This window comes from Tubulanus polymorphus, chromosome 5 (genome assembly GCF_964204645.1).
Source record: "Tubulanus polymorphus chromosome 5, tnTubPoly1.2, whole genome shotgun sequence".
Classification (NCBI taxonomy): Eukaryota; Metazoa; Nemertea; class Palaeonemertea; order Tubulaniformes; family Tubulanidae; genus Tubulanus; species Tubulanus polymorphus.
In genome coordinates, this window is record NC_134029.1 from 1559500 (window position 1) to 1572395 (window position 12896).

General features: G+C 38.0%; 4 protein-coding genes across 5 annotated transcripts; 2 read left to right on the top strand and 2 right to left on the bottom strand.

Moving 5' to 3' along the window:
- The first annotated feature begins 55 nt into the window (after window positions 1–55).
- On the top strand, window positions 56–7261 carry LOC141906526 (TM2 domain-containing protein 3-like). Its single transcript, XM_074795857.1, has 5 exons — window positions 56–132; window positions 5690–6006; window positions 6087–6246; window positions 6670–6745; window positions 6822–7261. Exons 1-5 carry the CDS (start codon window positions 78–80, stop codon window positions 6988–6990), a joined length of 777 nt encoding a protein of 258 aa, XP_074651958.1. The 5' UTR covers window positions 56–77; the 3' UTR covers window positions 6991–7261.
- Window positions 2549–4989, bottom strand: LOC141906525 (2-acylglycerol O-acyltransferase 1-like). The gene is made up of 4 exons (XM_074795856.1): window positions 4414–4989; window positions 3799–3973; window positions 3342–3523; window positions 2549–2760 (listed from the first exon to the last, which is right to left on the bottom strand). The coding sequence occupies exons 1-4, from the start codon at window positions 4880–4882 to the stop codon at window positions 2606–2608; spliced, it is 981 nt and encodes a 326-aa protein (XP_074651957.1). The 5' UTR covers window positions 4883–4989; the 3' UTR covers window positions 2549–2605.
- A 135-nt stretch (window positions 7262–7396) lies between the features above and the next one.
- LOC141906527 (large ribosomal subunit protein uL24m-like) lies at window positions 7397–12709 on the bottom strand. Its single transcript, XM_074795858.1, has 6 exons — window positions 12573–12709; window positions 12168–12431; window positions 8315–8410; window positions 8004–8110; window positions 7788–7924; window positions 7397–7559 (listed from the first exon to the last, which is right to left on the bottom strand). Exons 2-6 carry the CDS (start codon window positions 12429–12431, stop codon window positions 7423–7425), a joined length of 741 nt encoding a protein of 246 aa, XP_074651959.1. The 5' UTR covers window positions 12573–12709; the 3' UTR covers window positions 7397–7422.
- Window positions 9418–11888, top strand: LOC141906521 (uncharacterized). Of its 2 annotated transcripts, none has more exons than XM_074795851.1 (2): window positions 9418–9528; window positions 10385–11888. In XM_074795851.1, exon 2 carries the CDS (start codon window positions 10405–10407, stop codon window positions 11476–11478), a length of 1074 nt encoding a protein of 357 aa, XP_074651952.1. In that variant the 5' UTR covers window positions 9418–9528; window positions 10385–10404; the 3' UTR covers window positions 11479–11888. The 2 variants fall into 2 exon arrangements, with proteins under 2 accessions (XP_074651952.1, XP_074651951.1); XM_074795850.1 differs by lacking the exon at window positions 9418–9528 and adding an exon at window positions 10010–10133.
- Window positions 12710–12896: the final 187 nt, after the last annotated feature.

Consider the following 12896-nt stretch of genomic DNA (forward strand, 5'->3'; position numbering starts at 1 on the left):
TACTCTATCTACTGGCCGTTATAGTTATCATAAATAAGTCAACAACTTTTCTTTATTGTGGAGCTGCCAAATTGAAAATGAATGTTGTGAGAGTCGTATTATTTCTCTATCAGACGCTCAGTTATGGTTATGGTAGGTACTCCTATAGATTACTAAATTCATTATCAAATAAAATTCAATAGGCTAATTCGTGGAAGATCCGTGGCTAATTTGGTTTTTGGCAGTGGCCTTTTATAAAACTTTTAAAAGACAAAATTTAAAATTTATTGATACCTAACTTTATGATTATGAACCTGTCATACACATGTCAGTTTAAGTCAATGAATGAGACAATTATACAAATATAAACAAACAAGAAAATACAAGATAATTGCGATAAGGAGAAATAAGCCAGAAAAAAATGAGATATTAGGTTATTCCTAGCGGATGTATTGTGATCCCTTAGCCATGACGCTACAAATCTCAACTGTATCCCTATCATAAGCAATATGATGGTCCACATCCTCAATATCAGACGATGTAACCAGTCTCTCATTTTAACGGTAACTCCTCTTGAGCCTTGTCCTCACAGGGGCCTGATGCATTCTTTAAAGTAGTCCGTACAATCTGTCTGTGTTTTAGTTTCACGATCGCATATTTTCACTCCGATTATAAAAGCTTACCACAAACGATTAGGTAGGGCCTAACTAACTATCTTTTTAAGCCCTAGTATTAAAGTAACCATCTCCTGGTATATCCTACAATTACTAGGGTAGGCCTATAGTGCTGGGGAAAAAATGTTGGCATTTGAATTAAAAACCAAGGCGCCGTTTGAGTAGTCCTGGCTAGATAGGCCTACTCATCTTGACTTCTGCTATTCTTACCAGTAAGACTTGAACGTGCTGGAGTCTTATAGCCTATTATAAGCCTTAAGGCATTGCATCATATCAGATATTTTTGTTGGTAAATGTAATGAAATAGTATCCTACCAGGCTCGTAATAATTTTTATCAAATGCATAAAAAAAATCAGAAATTGAAAGAGATTGGAGCCGTTCCGAATTTTTTTCACTGAATAGATCAGATAACAGAAAATTTACGATAATTGGATTTTAAAAATTCAGTAACATTGCAGTTTTGGTTTTCACTCTGATTGGCTGTTCTGTCGGCGGGTTCATTCTGGTCTCACAACTTGACCGATGAAATGAATGATAACTCAACAGCTAGCGATATATTGATATTTTCGTGGGTCGGTCTGGTAAAACAAGCTGTAGCCTACGTTGTTTTACCGGTCACGTTTGTTATTGGATTCTGTGGTAACGTGTTAGCGTTGTTAGTACTGACGCACGCGTCCTACTGGAAGATTTCTACCGGTGTTTATATGATCGCCCTTCAACTATTTGACACATGCGTTATACTGATTTGGTTACCGATTTTATTCGTTCGTATAGTCTTTCAACAACAAGTTCTAACAAAGATATTTTGTCGCGTTTATTTATATTTTAGTTTTACATGTTCGTCATCGTCAAATTTAGCCCTATCTCTGATGAGTATTGATAGAATGATCGTTGTGACTTTTCCGTTTCAAGCCGGGGTTCGTTGTACGCCTCGGAAAGCTAAAATTTGCCTAGCGATTTTGTTGCTATTTCAAATGATGCGAGGCATCTCTCAGGTGATGTTTGTAAAGGCATTTATAGGAGCAGACGGCGGCCGCGACTGTCAGCGAATCAGCGCGATCGTTGCCGTCAATATGGACATAGCGCAGAATATCGTACAGTTCTGGATTCCGATTGTCGTCATAGTAACGTGTAATTTAGCGATCCTCGTCGCTCTTGAAATACAGCTGAAAGTCCGACGAATCATGACAACCTCATCGCTGAAGACATCGGTGAAAAATTCCTCCCCGCAAGAAAAAAATCTCACAAAGATGTTAATCACTGTTTCTTTCGTGTTTGTTATTTTGCATTTCCCCAGACTTATGTACATATTGATATTCAAATTAGGAATTATAGTCGATTCACACCGCACAACTTCAAACGCCATCTATTGGGTGTCGGCGGCGTGTATGAATATCAATTCGGCTGTTAATTTCTATCTGTATTTATGGACCTCGAAGATCTTTCGTAGAATTCTGCTCAGTCGATTCTAAGATTCCTTTCGCTAGAATATCATTACAAATCCTCTGCAATAATTCATTCCTCTATAAAAGGCCTACCCTGTGACGGAGATCAAATATAGGCTATTTTTAAGGAAAATATAAATTTTTGTTCAGAGAAGGGTTCATATCTGTCATGGAGTTCTTATCAAATTGAAATGTCAAATGCCAGACATGGAAAGTAATGGAATTGTTGTTAAAATGACTGAAAATCATTAAACAAGTCATCTACATATATATATATATATATTTATTTATTGATATTTTACATGTAATATGAGAATACTATATCTTTTCTGATTCAATACCTTTGAGTATCAAAATTTATAGCTAAGCATCTTGCAGTAAATACATAACATAACATAATAGTGATTTTTTGTACCCTCCCACCCCCCCCCCCCCTATGAATGTTGCAGTCAATGTTTACAGTCAGTGATATTCGTGCCCCTCCCCCTGGTATGAAGAATATTTTCCTATCTGATTTCAAGAGTGATATCTTTGTAATTAGAATATTCGTCCTTTGTTTCTGTGAATAATTCATTTAGAGCTCGGATGTATTCGGCATGGAGTTCATTGATCTGATCTTCTGACGGGTTTTCAACTTTCTCAACATCGATTGGTTTACCAACTAAAAAAACAAAAAAGGAAAATCATTTAACGTAAAGTGAAATCTGCTTAATAATCGAAATCATCTAATCTGGATCTATTATTTACCGTCCAACTGAATATGAATGTAGGTAAAATACAATTTTTTATTCAAATTTCTCATAAATAGATTAATTTCATCCGTTGTTCTATTGATAATAATATATCAGGGTCCGATCTAAGCACTTGTCCGATTGCCCGGGACAAGTATATTCTCATCAGGGCAAGTAGGTTATCATTATCACGTGTCCCCCGGGCTAGTGCAATTTTATGTCACTAAGTTTTTTTCCCACTCGATACAACGGATGATAGTGCCACCAATCGGACTGCCTGTGTAGGGCAAGTAGTTTTTGGAGGGGGCAAGCGAAATTTCAGATATGCTTGCCCCCCGGGCAAGTGGCTTTCATTCCTTAGATCGGACCCTGTATATGCTTATTAATTTTTGTAATCAGTGATACAAACTTTGGGTGGAAAACTGCAGATAGTGGAAAGTTGTCTTTAAGAGGAGTCTGCTGTACAGGGTGTAAAATCTGAAACACCCGCTTCACGTAGGTTTCAACGTACCGACAGTATTAATAGGTTTATAATCAGCGAGGCCGTATTTGGTTCCGTATAACCAGGTTGGAGCTGTACGCGCTACCGAATACATAGCATCCTGTATTCTTCTTAACGTCGATCCTGGCGGATTCGAGAACTGTTCCAGTTGATCATTGTCGCCGTAATTTAAAACGGGAACTAAACTCGCTCTAAAAACAATGTATGAGGGAAATTTATCTTATTTCTTGCATCAATTGTTTGTCAGTTTGACCCATTTGCCCGAATTGCAATCACAAAAATTGAAATATTTCAGTTATTTGTGTTGTAAGTTAGTGATGTTATGTAATACAGTAAATTTCTCTATTGCTTCTAAACTCTACACAATGTTAGAATTGCAACAGAATGTGAATTGAATTCTATTTTCTGACTAAAATCATCACTTATAATCACTGGATTTGTCCCGTATGATTTGAGTTGATCTTACCCTTGTTTCAGCGCTATCTTTATAAACCCTTTTCGTTTCTGTAATGTAAGAATCATAGTTCCTGGGTGCGCGTCGAGCACCTCATACGCCCCTCCGACCGCTATTATTACTGCTGTACCTCTCTGGTTTTTATCGAGTACGTAATGAAGAAATTCCGATTCTAAACTTATCGCACCTTAAAATGAATTTGAAGAATTAATTCGAGCTACAAATTGCTTGATTTAGATCTTTCTGCAATTACATTAAACCTGACCCGACTCCAGAGGTGCTAATCATAGGATATCACCAACATCAATTCATCAGAGTTAGTCAAGGTGTACTGCAGGGTCCGATCTAAGCTCTTTTCCCATTGCCCGGGACAAGTATATTCTCATCAGGGCAAGTAGATTATCATTATCACTTGTCCCCCGGGCTAGTGCAATTTTATATCACAAAGCTTATTTCCCATTCGATACAATGGATGATAGTGCCACCAATCGGACTGCCTGTGTAGGGCAAGTAGCTTTTGGTGGGGGGCAAGCGAAATTTCAGATGTGCTTGCCTCCAGGGCAAGTGACTTTCATTCCTTAGATCGGACCCTGGTACTGTATAGTTTCTAATAGGATATATACTAACCACAAAGCATACAGATCTCTTTCAGAATCGGCACCGCGAAAAACATCTTCATAACAACCATGTGTGGCTTTATTCCCGGGAACAGCCGGTCGAATCCGGCTGCATCCGTTAAAAATGTGCTCATCAGTCCGATCGTCCCGTGAGGATGAACTCCAAATATATAATTCTTATTTACATCCAACTCTGTGGTTTTAATCAAACGAACCGGTAGTAAACTGGTCACCCATTTCGCTAATAGGAAGTTCCTTCTAAACCAGGGCCACAATCTGTCTCCTCGACTAGCCCGTACCCGATCGCAGTATAGATACAGGAAACAGTAGAGAAATGTAATGATTGAAATGTGCCAGTCGTGCATAAATAACAGTCTATACAGAGTGTAATACGTAGCAGTCATCATAAATATTACAATCGACATCAAAAACGACAAATGAAACCAGGCAACGATCTCACCTGCGCTCAAATCACTCATTGTTATTTCAGTTGAAATCTGAAGCTTCTAGAATTATGTATTCTCAGTGAGCAGTCTCTCGGTTCAACTATTCCTGCTGCTGCTGCTGCTGCTACACTACTGTTCGTGCCTGGCTTCATTCATTGATTTATATATAAATAACATCAGCGTAAAATATAATCCCCGAGAGTCTATATAATTACTCATTTCTCTTCCTGGTCTGTTGTCATATTTCAATCATTATCCGTAATTTACCAAGTAAAAACTACATAACGGTTACGGGAAATATCTCCCAAATTGTATAAAACTAACCTAGTTTTACATCTTTATAAATGTATTGTATTCTGATGGTGAATTGGATCACGGTTTCATTATTATACGGTATCAAAACTCATTGTTAGGGTTTTTAGCGAATTCTGCTCTATTTATAGTTAGAGGTCGGCAGACTTTTTTAGTCAAAAGTCAGCAGTTTTTCCTCAGATGAAAAACTCATCAATGAGTTCCCGGCATTTTTCCAAATCAATGATTTGAAGCCATAAAATAAGAAGAAAAATTTACATGTATATCAAACTCGCTACAAACCCTGATTGAGTGATCAAGGGGCTGCAGGTGCTGCAAGGTTGGTTAGAGTTAACCAGTGGATAGTTAGATAGTTACCATAAAAAGTTCATAGTTAAGTGTAGTATTTATCCACCGGTTTTTTTAAACTACTTTCCAGCAACTGCTGCCTCCACTGGTTAGATGAATTCCACGCTATATAAAATGGCCCCCAATGAAAATTTAAATTTACCAAGATTTTTGCGTAAAAACTGTTTCTAATATTTGTAGGTTTAGTATCGGATCCAGTTTCTACGTCACATGATGTTTCTACGACGCCAGACGCACATCAGCAACAATCAACGGAAATAACGACGATAAACTCAACAGTGAAATCTCAACATTCCGTAGAATTAAACTCGAGTTCGATCCGTTCTGATCCGGTCTCCGATAGTTATAATAATACTGAATATCTGAACCGATGTCCGGAAAATTTACAATGTTCGAAATTAGGAGCAGTTTGTATTCAATGTCACTTCAGCGTTTCATGCGTTTATGGACAGGAAACAGATGTTTCATGTTTCCCTAAACCAGATATTAATTGCCATGTAAGTTTATTAGAGAATCAAACACCATTCCACGATTGACGACTGAAAATCGATCAATTTTTTCATTTATTATATTTAAGGGTGTAAAGAATTTTACGAGGAAGTTTGGATGCAGATTTTGTTACCAGTTAGATGCTAGTGATTATAAATGTATAGCTCAGAATACGTGTAAAACAGTGAGCGCACCTAGAGAGTTTTACTACACTAACTGTACCGTCAATGATAATATACTTTGTATGGGTAAGAATCAAATCATTCTTATTAAGTTCTCATGACACGGGGATCAAGGCTATGATAGTGATAGCAGCTGATCACTCGTCTCATCACCCATCATTGACTACCAAGGTTTATGGTCAGCTGGGGTTTGGCTGTGACTACCTATTAATGCAATATCAAGTTATTCCTCTACAACTCTACTAAACTACTATGTAGAGTATAGAAGTTTTGATGTAGACTTTATACCCTATTTTACCTAGGGGTCATTCATTTATTACGTAAGCATTAAGGGAGGGGGAGGGGGTCAGTGCAATTGCGTACTGTAATGCTTAATGTATATGAAAAAATGGCCGATTTTGCGTACAGAGGGGGAGGGGGGTTGGAAATTTCAAATTTTATGCGTACGTAATAAATGAATGATCCCCTAGGTTCGCTCTGTACTTTTAGGCAGAAGAACTTTCAACAAAATGGAATTATGTAACTGGACTAGAGGATACCGGTGGTCTACTGCACTATTACTCAGGTAGGTTATCTGTGAAATCAAACTCTACACTAATAAGAGATAGAATATTGACTGATATTGACTGTCTTTGTTACAGTATAACTATGGGAGGATTCGGTGTTGATCGTTTTTATTTGGGCTTATGGCGAGAAGGAATTGGAAAGCTGTTTAGTTTCGGTGGTTTAGGCGTTTGGACATTGGTCGATGTGATACTGATAGCAGCTGGATATATCGGTCCTGAAGATGGATCATTGTACATCTATTAATCCATCCTTGTTTAATCTATTTAACAAACTGATCTTTTCCACAAAACTCGTACTTATTATTTATTTGAACTCAATGAATTGTCAACGATTAGAACTGGATTCATGTTGAAATGTAATGTTGCTACTCTCAGGATCCAGTGCCACAATCCTTGTTTCCGTTTGATGAAACCAAGAACAGTGAAACTTCGACCCCCGTGAGTTTAGAGGGTCCACTGTAAATCCACAGTCGTATTAGTAAAATTGTGTTCATTGTAAATATATTCAAGATGTATAGAACGTAAATAAATGTTTAATACGTTAAGTTAATCTTCGTTGATCTTTTCTTTATTCGAAGAACTGAGGATAATCCACCACAAACACTAGGCCAGGACAAAAATATTCAAACTATAAAATATTTTATTTACCTATAATAACTACAGCTCAATGATGAAATTAATACCAATATAACTCAGTTTTCTTTCGTTCTTCTTTAATACCGAAATGATCCATTAATTCCTGTTGTGTTGATTTCAGCGCCGGTTTAAAAGTCACTTTTGTCACTTCGTTTTTATCCGTATCTTTCACTTGTTCTGAAAAACAGTAAAAGAATCTTATTGATTTCCGAGAGCGAGATATTTTGGCATCAATCTGCAGCCCGGAGCCCGTAATCAACCCCCTCCACCTGTACCCTGCACCTCCATCAGCCTGGATGCTACACGCACTCAAAAACTGATCGTCCACATTTCACGTGTGTTCAGGACTAAATCTGAGAAATATTCACTTGAAAAGCAACTACAAGTAATTAATTATTAGCATACCTTTATAATCTGCTGGGTTGACGTAATCGTCTAATTGTTTGGCTCTATGCGAGAATGGTAAAATACGACCAGTTCTTAACGATACACGCACCAAATCACCCTCTTCAGTATATCTCCATTCAGCATCAGTTACTTTACTGTAATACACAACATCCAGTAAGATTCAATCTCACACTTATACAGTTGTGGGTCCCGAGATTCATTAGGATGACTTACTTATCGCTAGGATCGACTAGTTTCACTTCATGAGGTAAAGTCAGAGGTGTTTCTACTTTTGACATCATTCCCAGTAAATCGGGATGAGGTTTGATAACCTTGTATTCCTGTATTAATAGCAAAATATTTTTTACAATCATTTTGATTAGCTTTATTAACAGAAGAACGATTTTACAATATATAGATATGTAATTTATCTCTATGATGTCCTCGGTGGATGGATCCCCACTCGGCACATTCAAACGTAGAGTTGTCATTCACTCATTTCAAGGTATTCAAGTTACTGTTAGTTTGTGATCTCTGATACTTACGCAATTCAACCCTTCTACGTAAACCCAATTACGTTCTTTCACTGTCATTCCTACAAAACCTTGTTTACCTTTATCAGGACCAACCAATACCTCAACCTGCAATCAGATATTAGCATTTTAGGCTTTTTATATTGGAATAACTCATTGACGTCATATTCAAATTCTGCCTAAATATCACAATTGATGATGCTAACTAGAAAAGCCTGGATTGGACAGAGGAATACCTCCTGCAAATGTGGTACAGTTTGAAACTGCTAAAGAGAAGTCGTCTGAGCAAAATTCACTTCTTAAATAGAAGCCAAAACGCAGGCAGTCGGCATTCTTTGATTTTTCCAAAAATGAACTGAGGGGCACAATTATAGTTGTACATAGTTTCATTAAAACACAACTTTATACCTAGGGAGGAGTTGTCTGTGCTGGATGGACGATATGGATGGACAAGCCGACTCTGTATACCCTCGCAATGATGTGCAGGAGGTCCGGTATAATATAAGGACAAAATCTGATGTTCAAGTAAGGATCAGTCTATTTTAAGGGCCATTATTACACATAATAAGGTTCTATATATTCAAGTGTCTACTCTCTGTAAATGCAGTCAGTGTGTGCTGGATGAGGGTAAGTTTGTATATATACTGAGTAAGATATTATATTTATCTTAGCACTATTTCTGCTACTGTTTTTAAAGGGGCCATCTCAAAAAGAAACCTTACGAACATGATCTAAATCCGTAACGGAATGATCCGAAATTGTTCCCTTTGACTCTCACACTTTCTCAAAGCTTAATATATCGGATTAATCACAATTTTACTCTCACAGAAACCATACGTTTACTTCAACATAAATCTAATCATTGAACAATAGATTTTGCGTTTCAAAATCTCAGTGAAAGTATTATTAAAATAGGAATATGAAATTATGAGAATAAAATCGAATCAATTTCATATTCGTACAAACACTCTAAGTAGTAATTAAACATGTATTAGGCTGTAGCAGCTTTCAAGATACAGAACCCTGGAATTTTATGATACAATAAAAAATGATACAAAGAAAGCTACACAAGCGAAGGTCTGAAGAGGAAGGTATGTAGGTTTAATATCTGATCCCCGGAGCAGCAACAGCACAGAAAGAGAGAGAGAGGGGAGTCTAGAGAGCTCCCTCCCACTCATCCATAGACACTGCCGCGCTAGTAAAAGGAATATATGCCGTATAACCGGGTGAGTCGTGTTAGGTTTCACTGTATATTCATTGATGGAAAAATATTCAGAAAAATTGAATTTCAAAAACATTCAGTGAAGAAAATATCTTAAGTCCTAAATTATTTTATTAGTTAAGTAAAAAATACGTATAAAATTATCAAAGCCATGTGAGACCATTCAGGTTCAAATATATTATCACTCAAGAATATCATATTATCAGCTATAATCAACATTATTAATTCGAATCTTTTTTAAGACTGAATATTCACGTATCGACACTTAAACTCGAGGTTGAGAGTCAAATTGCGGCTAAAAAGCTATAATCAGAGAAAGCAATTCCAAACGAACTGAAAAACCAGAATGAGTTTTTCTCAGAAAACTAATATAGCGTTCAGGGCTTGTGGCATACTGCCAGAGTGACTGTCAATCCAACTGTGTTCACAACCTGATCATTCATTGCATTTAATAGCATTGCATATAAATTCACACTCAGTCGATCAATGCATTTGTCCGAGTAGTAGTGAGGGGTGCAGTGAGGGTGTATATACGTGTAGAAAAAATACTATAGCAGCCTTAGACGTTCAAATAAAAATAACACATCAAAATGATTACGTTACTCAGAGGTAAATATTTCAATTGAAATTCATTAAAATGGTTTATCATATGGGAACATAGTTCTATAGATAACCAGAACCTACAATAATGGTAGAGGCATTTTTTTATTTAGGTTATGAGGGCATCTCACACCAAGATAGATATTTTGATTAAATTCATTACGGATGACTGCCCCATTTTACTGTATGAATTTTTTTGATCTAGGATACAAAATCGAGGGTTGTAGTTATTTAGACTCATATATCATTGTCCATTGTAGGATTACACTTCGTCGCGAGTATGAGCAAGTCGAAAGCAGCGCCCCCTGGTGGAACCGCGGTGGCGAAGATCCCGGAGAAGATTCTACTCGGTCTCGGGAACCCGCTGTTAGATATCACCGTCCGCGTCGACGACGCTTTCTTGAAGAAATACGGATTGATCGCGAACAACGCTATCATCGCCGACGAGAGACACGACGGCATCTTTAAAGAGATCTTAGACGACAAATACGAGCGCGAATACGTCGCAGGTGGCGCCACTCAGAACACGATACGCGTCGCTCAATGGCTGCTCGGTCGACAGAACGCGACCACTTTCGTCGGAGCGATCGGAGCCGACGAGAACGGCAAAATTCTGACGAAAAAAGCGAAAGAAGTCGGAGTGAACGTCTGCTATCAGATCCGAGAACGATTCAAAACGGGAATCTGCGCCGCGTTGATTCATAAACAAGATCGTTCGTTGGTCACCGAATTAGGAGCGGCGACTACTTTCACCGATAAGTTCTTCGACGACGCGACCGTCTGGCAGCAGGTCGAACAGGCGCAGTTTTATTACATCGGAGGATTCGTATTCACCGTCAGCGAGGACGCCATATTGAAAATAGCTCGTCACTCGACGGAGAAAGGTAAAACGCTAATCATGAATCTATCGGCGCCGTTTCTCTGCTACTATTTCAAAGATCCGGAAATCTCGATTATGGAACATATCGATATTCTCGTCGGGAATGAAGTGGAAGCCGCGACGTTCGCCCATAAATACGGTTTCGAGACCGACGATTTGAAAGAGATCGCGATAAAAGCCGCCGAACTACCGAAGAAAAATACAAAACGTAAACGCACGGTTATTTTCACGCACGGGCGCCACCCGGCGGTCGTCTATCACGACGGCAAGGTATTCGAGCATCCGTCGTTGAAAATTGACCCGAGCGAAATCAAAGACACGAACGGCTGCGGAGACTCGTTCCTCGGAGGATTCCTGTCTCAACTCGTTCAGGGTAAACCGATCGAGGAATGTTTACGCTGCGCGAATTACGCAGCTTCGGTCGTTATTAAATACTACGGATGCAATTATCCGGAAAAACCAGATTTTAAATAACTCTGTGCATCTGCTACTGCTCGGTCCAGTTTCATGAATGAGTTTAAACTTTTGATGTTTTCAACGAAGGCAATAATTTAAGTTTTAACTATTTTCATGAGACTGGACGTTGAATACCGTAAAACCTTTACCAGTCGCGACTTTCCTGGGTTTATACCGAAAAGAAATCTGACTAAATAACTGATCTATCTCAGTTTAAACTTATAGAGTTAAAACATTGGAAATAAACTAACACTACAGACAGTTAAACTGAACAGATGGAACTGAGATTTTAATCTGAGTTTAACTGTATATGTTACTAACTTCGCTAAATTGTTGCTTGAAATATTTTTGTGTAACTATTTGTTCAGCTTTTTATTCACAACAGTTTTCACCATTGATCATGTTGGGCCTTTTTTTCAAATAAATAAAGTGATATTTTCACCACAAAGATCTTTAATAATTTTCTCCAATTAGATTTGAAGGCAATCTGGACAAGGATAGTGCAGTCATAACTAGACTGAATAAACACTGCAGTTACTAGGGAATCAGCAGTCCAGTAAATGGACTAAAGTATAGTCCAGTTATTGAACCACTAAACCACTGAATAGTATGGTTGCTGCTAATCTGCACTACCAGTACAGTTAGTACAGTAACTGACTAAGCAGCAGTCTGATTACTACTAAGTCAGGTAAATGACGATTACTCACCCGATCTCCTAATAAAATTGTCCATTCTTTAATCGGTTCAATATAATCTCTCTTCCATCGTTTTCCTGCTGCGTTGATTCGTTTTGCTTCCTCGGTCCACGGCCGATGTTCGGAGAATTTATAGATGAGATTATAATTCATAACGACCGGACCAGCTAATGTTCGTTTCACTACATATCCTCCAAACATTTCATTATTCACGTATCGTTCCCAGTATTTCATCTTCTTCGTGGAACGAAGTAAAACTCGAGTTAAGTTCACCATCTGAAATCATAAAATTACACCCGACACTGAATCTTAACGAACTACACACAACACAGACCAAGACAACCTCTCACATAGACCGTATTTTTTCGTAAGTTTGTTCATGTCACAGTAAACAAAATACTCAACATTAAAACTCACATTTAGAATCTTGTGCTGTATCCAATTGATCCTTTTTTATCCATTAATAAACGTTTTAAGGCAAAAAATTATGTTAGAAGCGCAGCAATTGATCGGCCGCCGGGAATTTAGCCGTAACGTGCTGCCCTCTCAATAAAATCACTTGCCACAGTAACACTTCACGATACTAGCCATAATGTGCTGCCCTCTCAAAAAAATTACTTGCCACAGTAAGCATTTTCATAGGATAGCGGGTTTGCTGTTATCCGTACAATTCACTTGCCGCAGTAGGCATTTTGTATGATTTTGGTTCGAATCTTTACAGATCTTTATACTACTACTGCA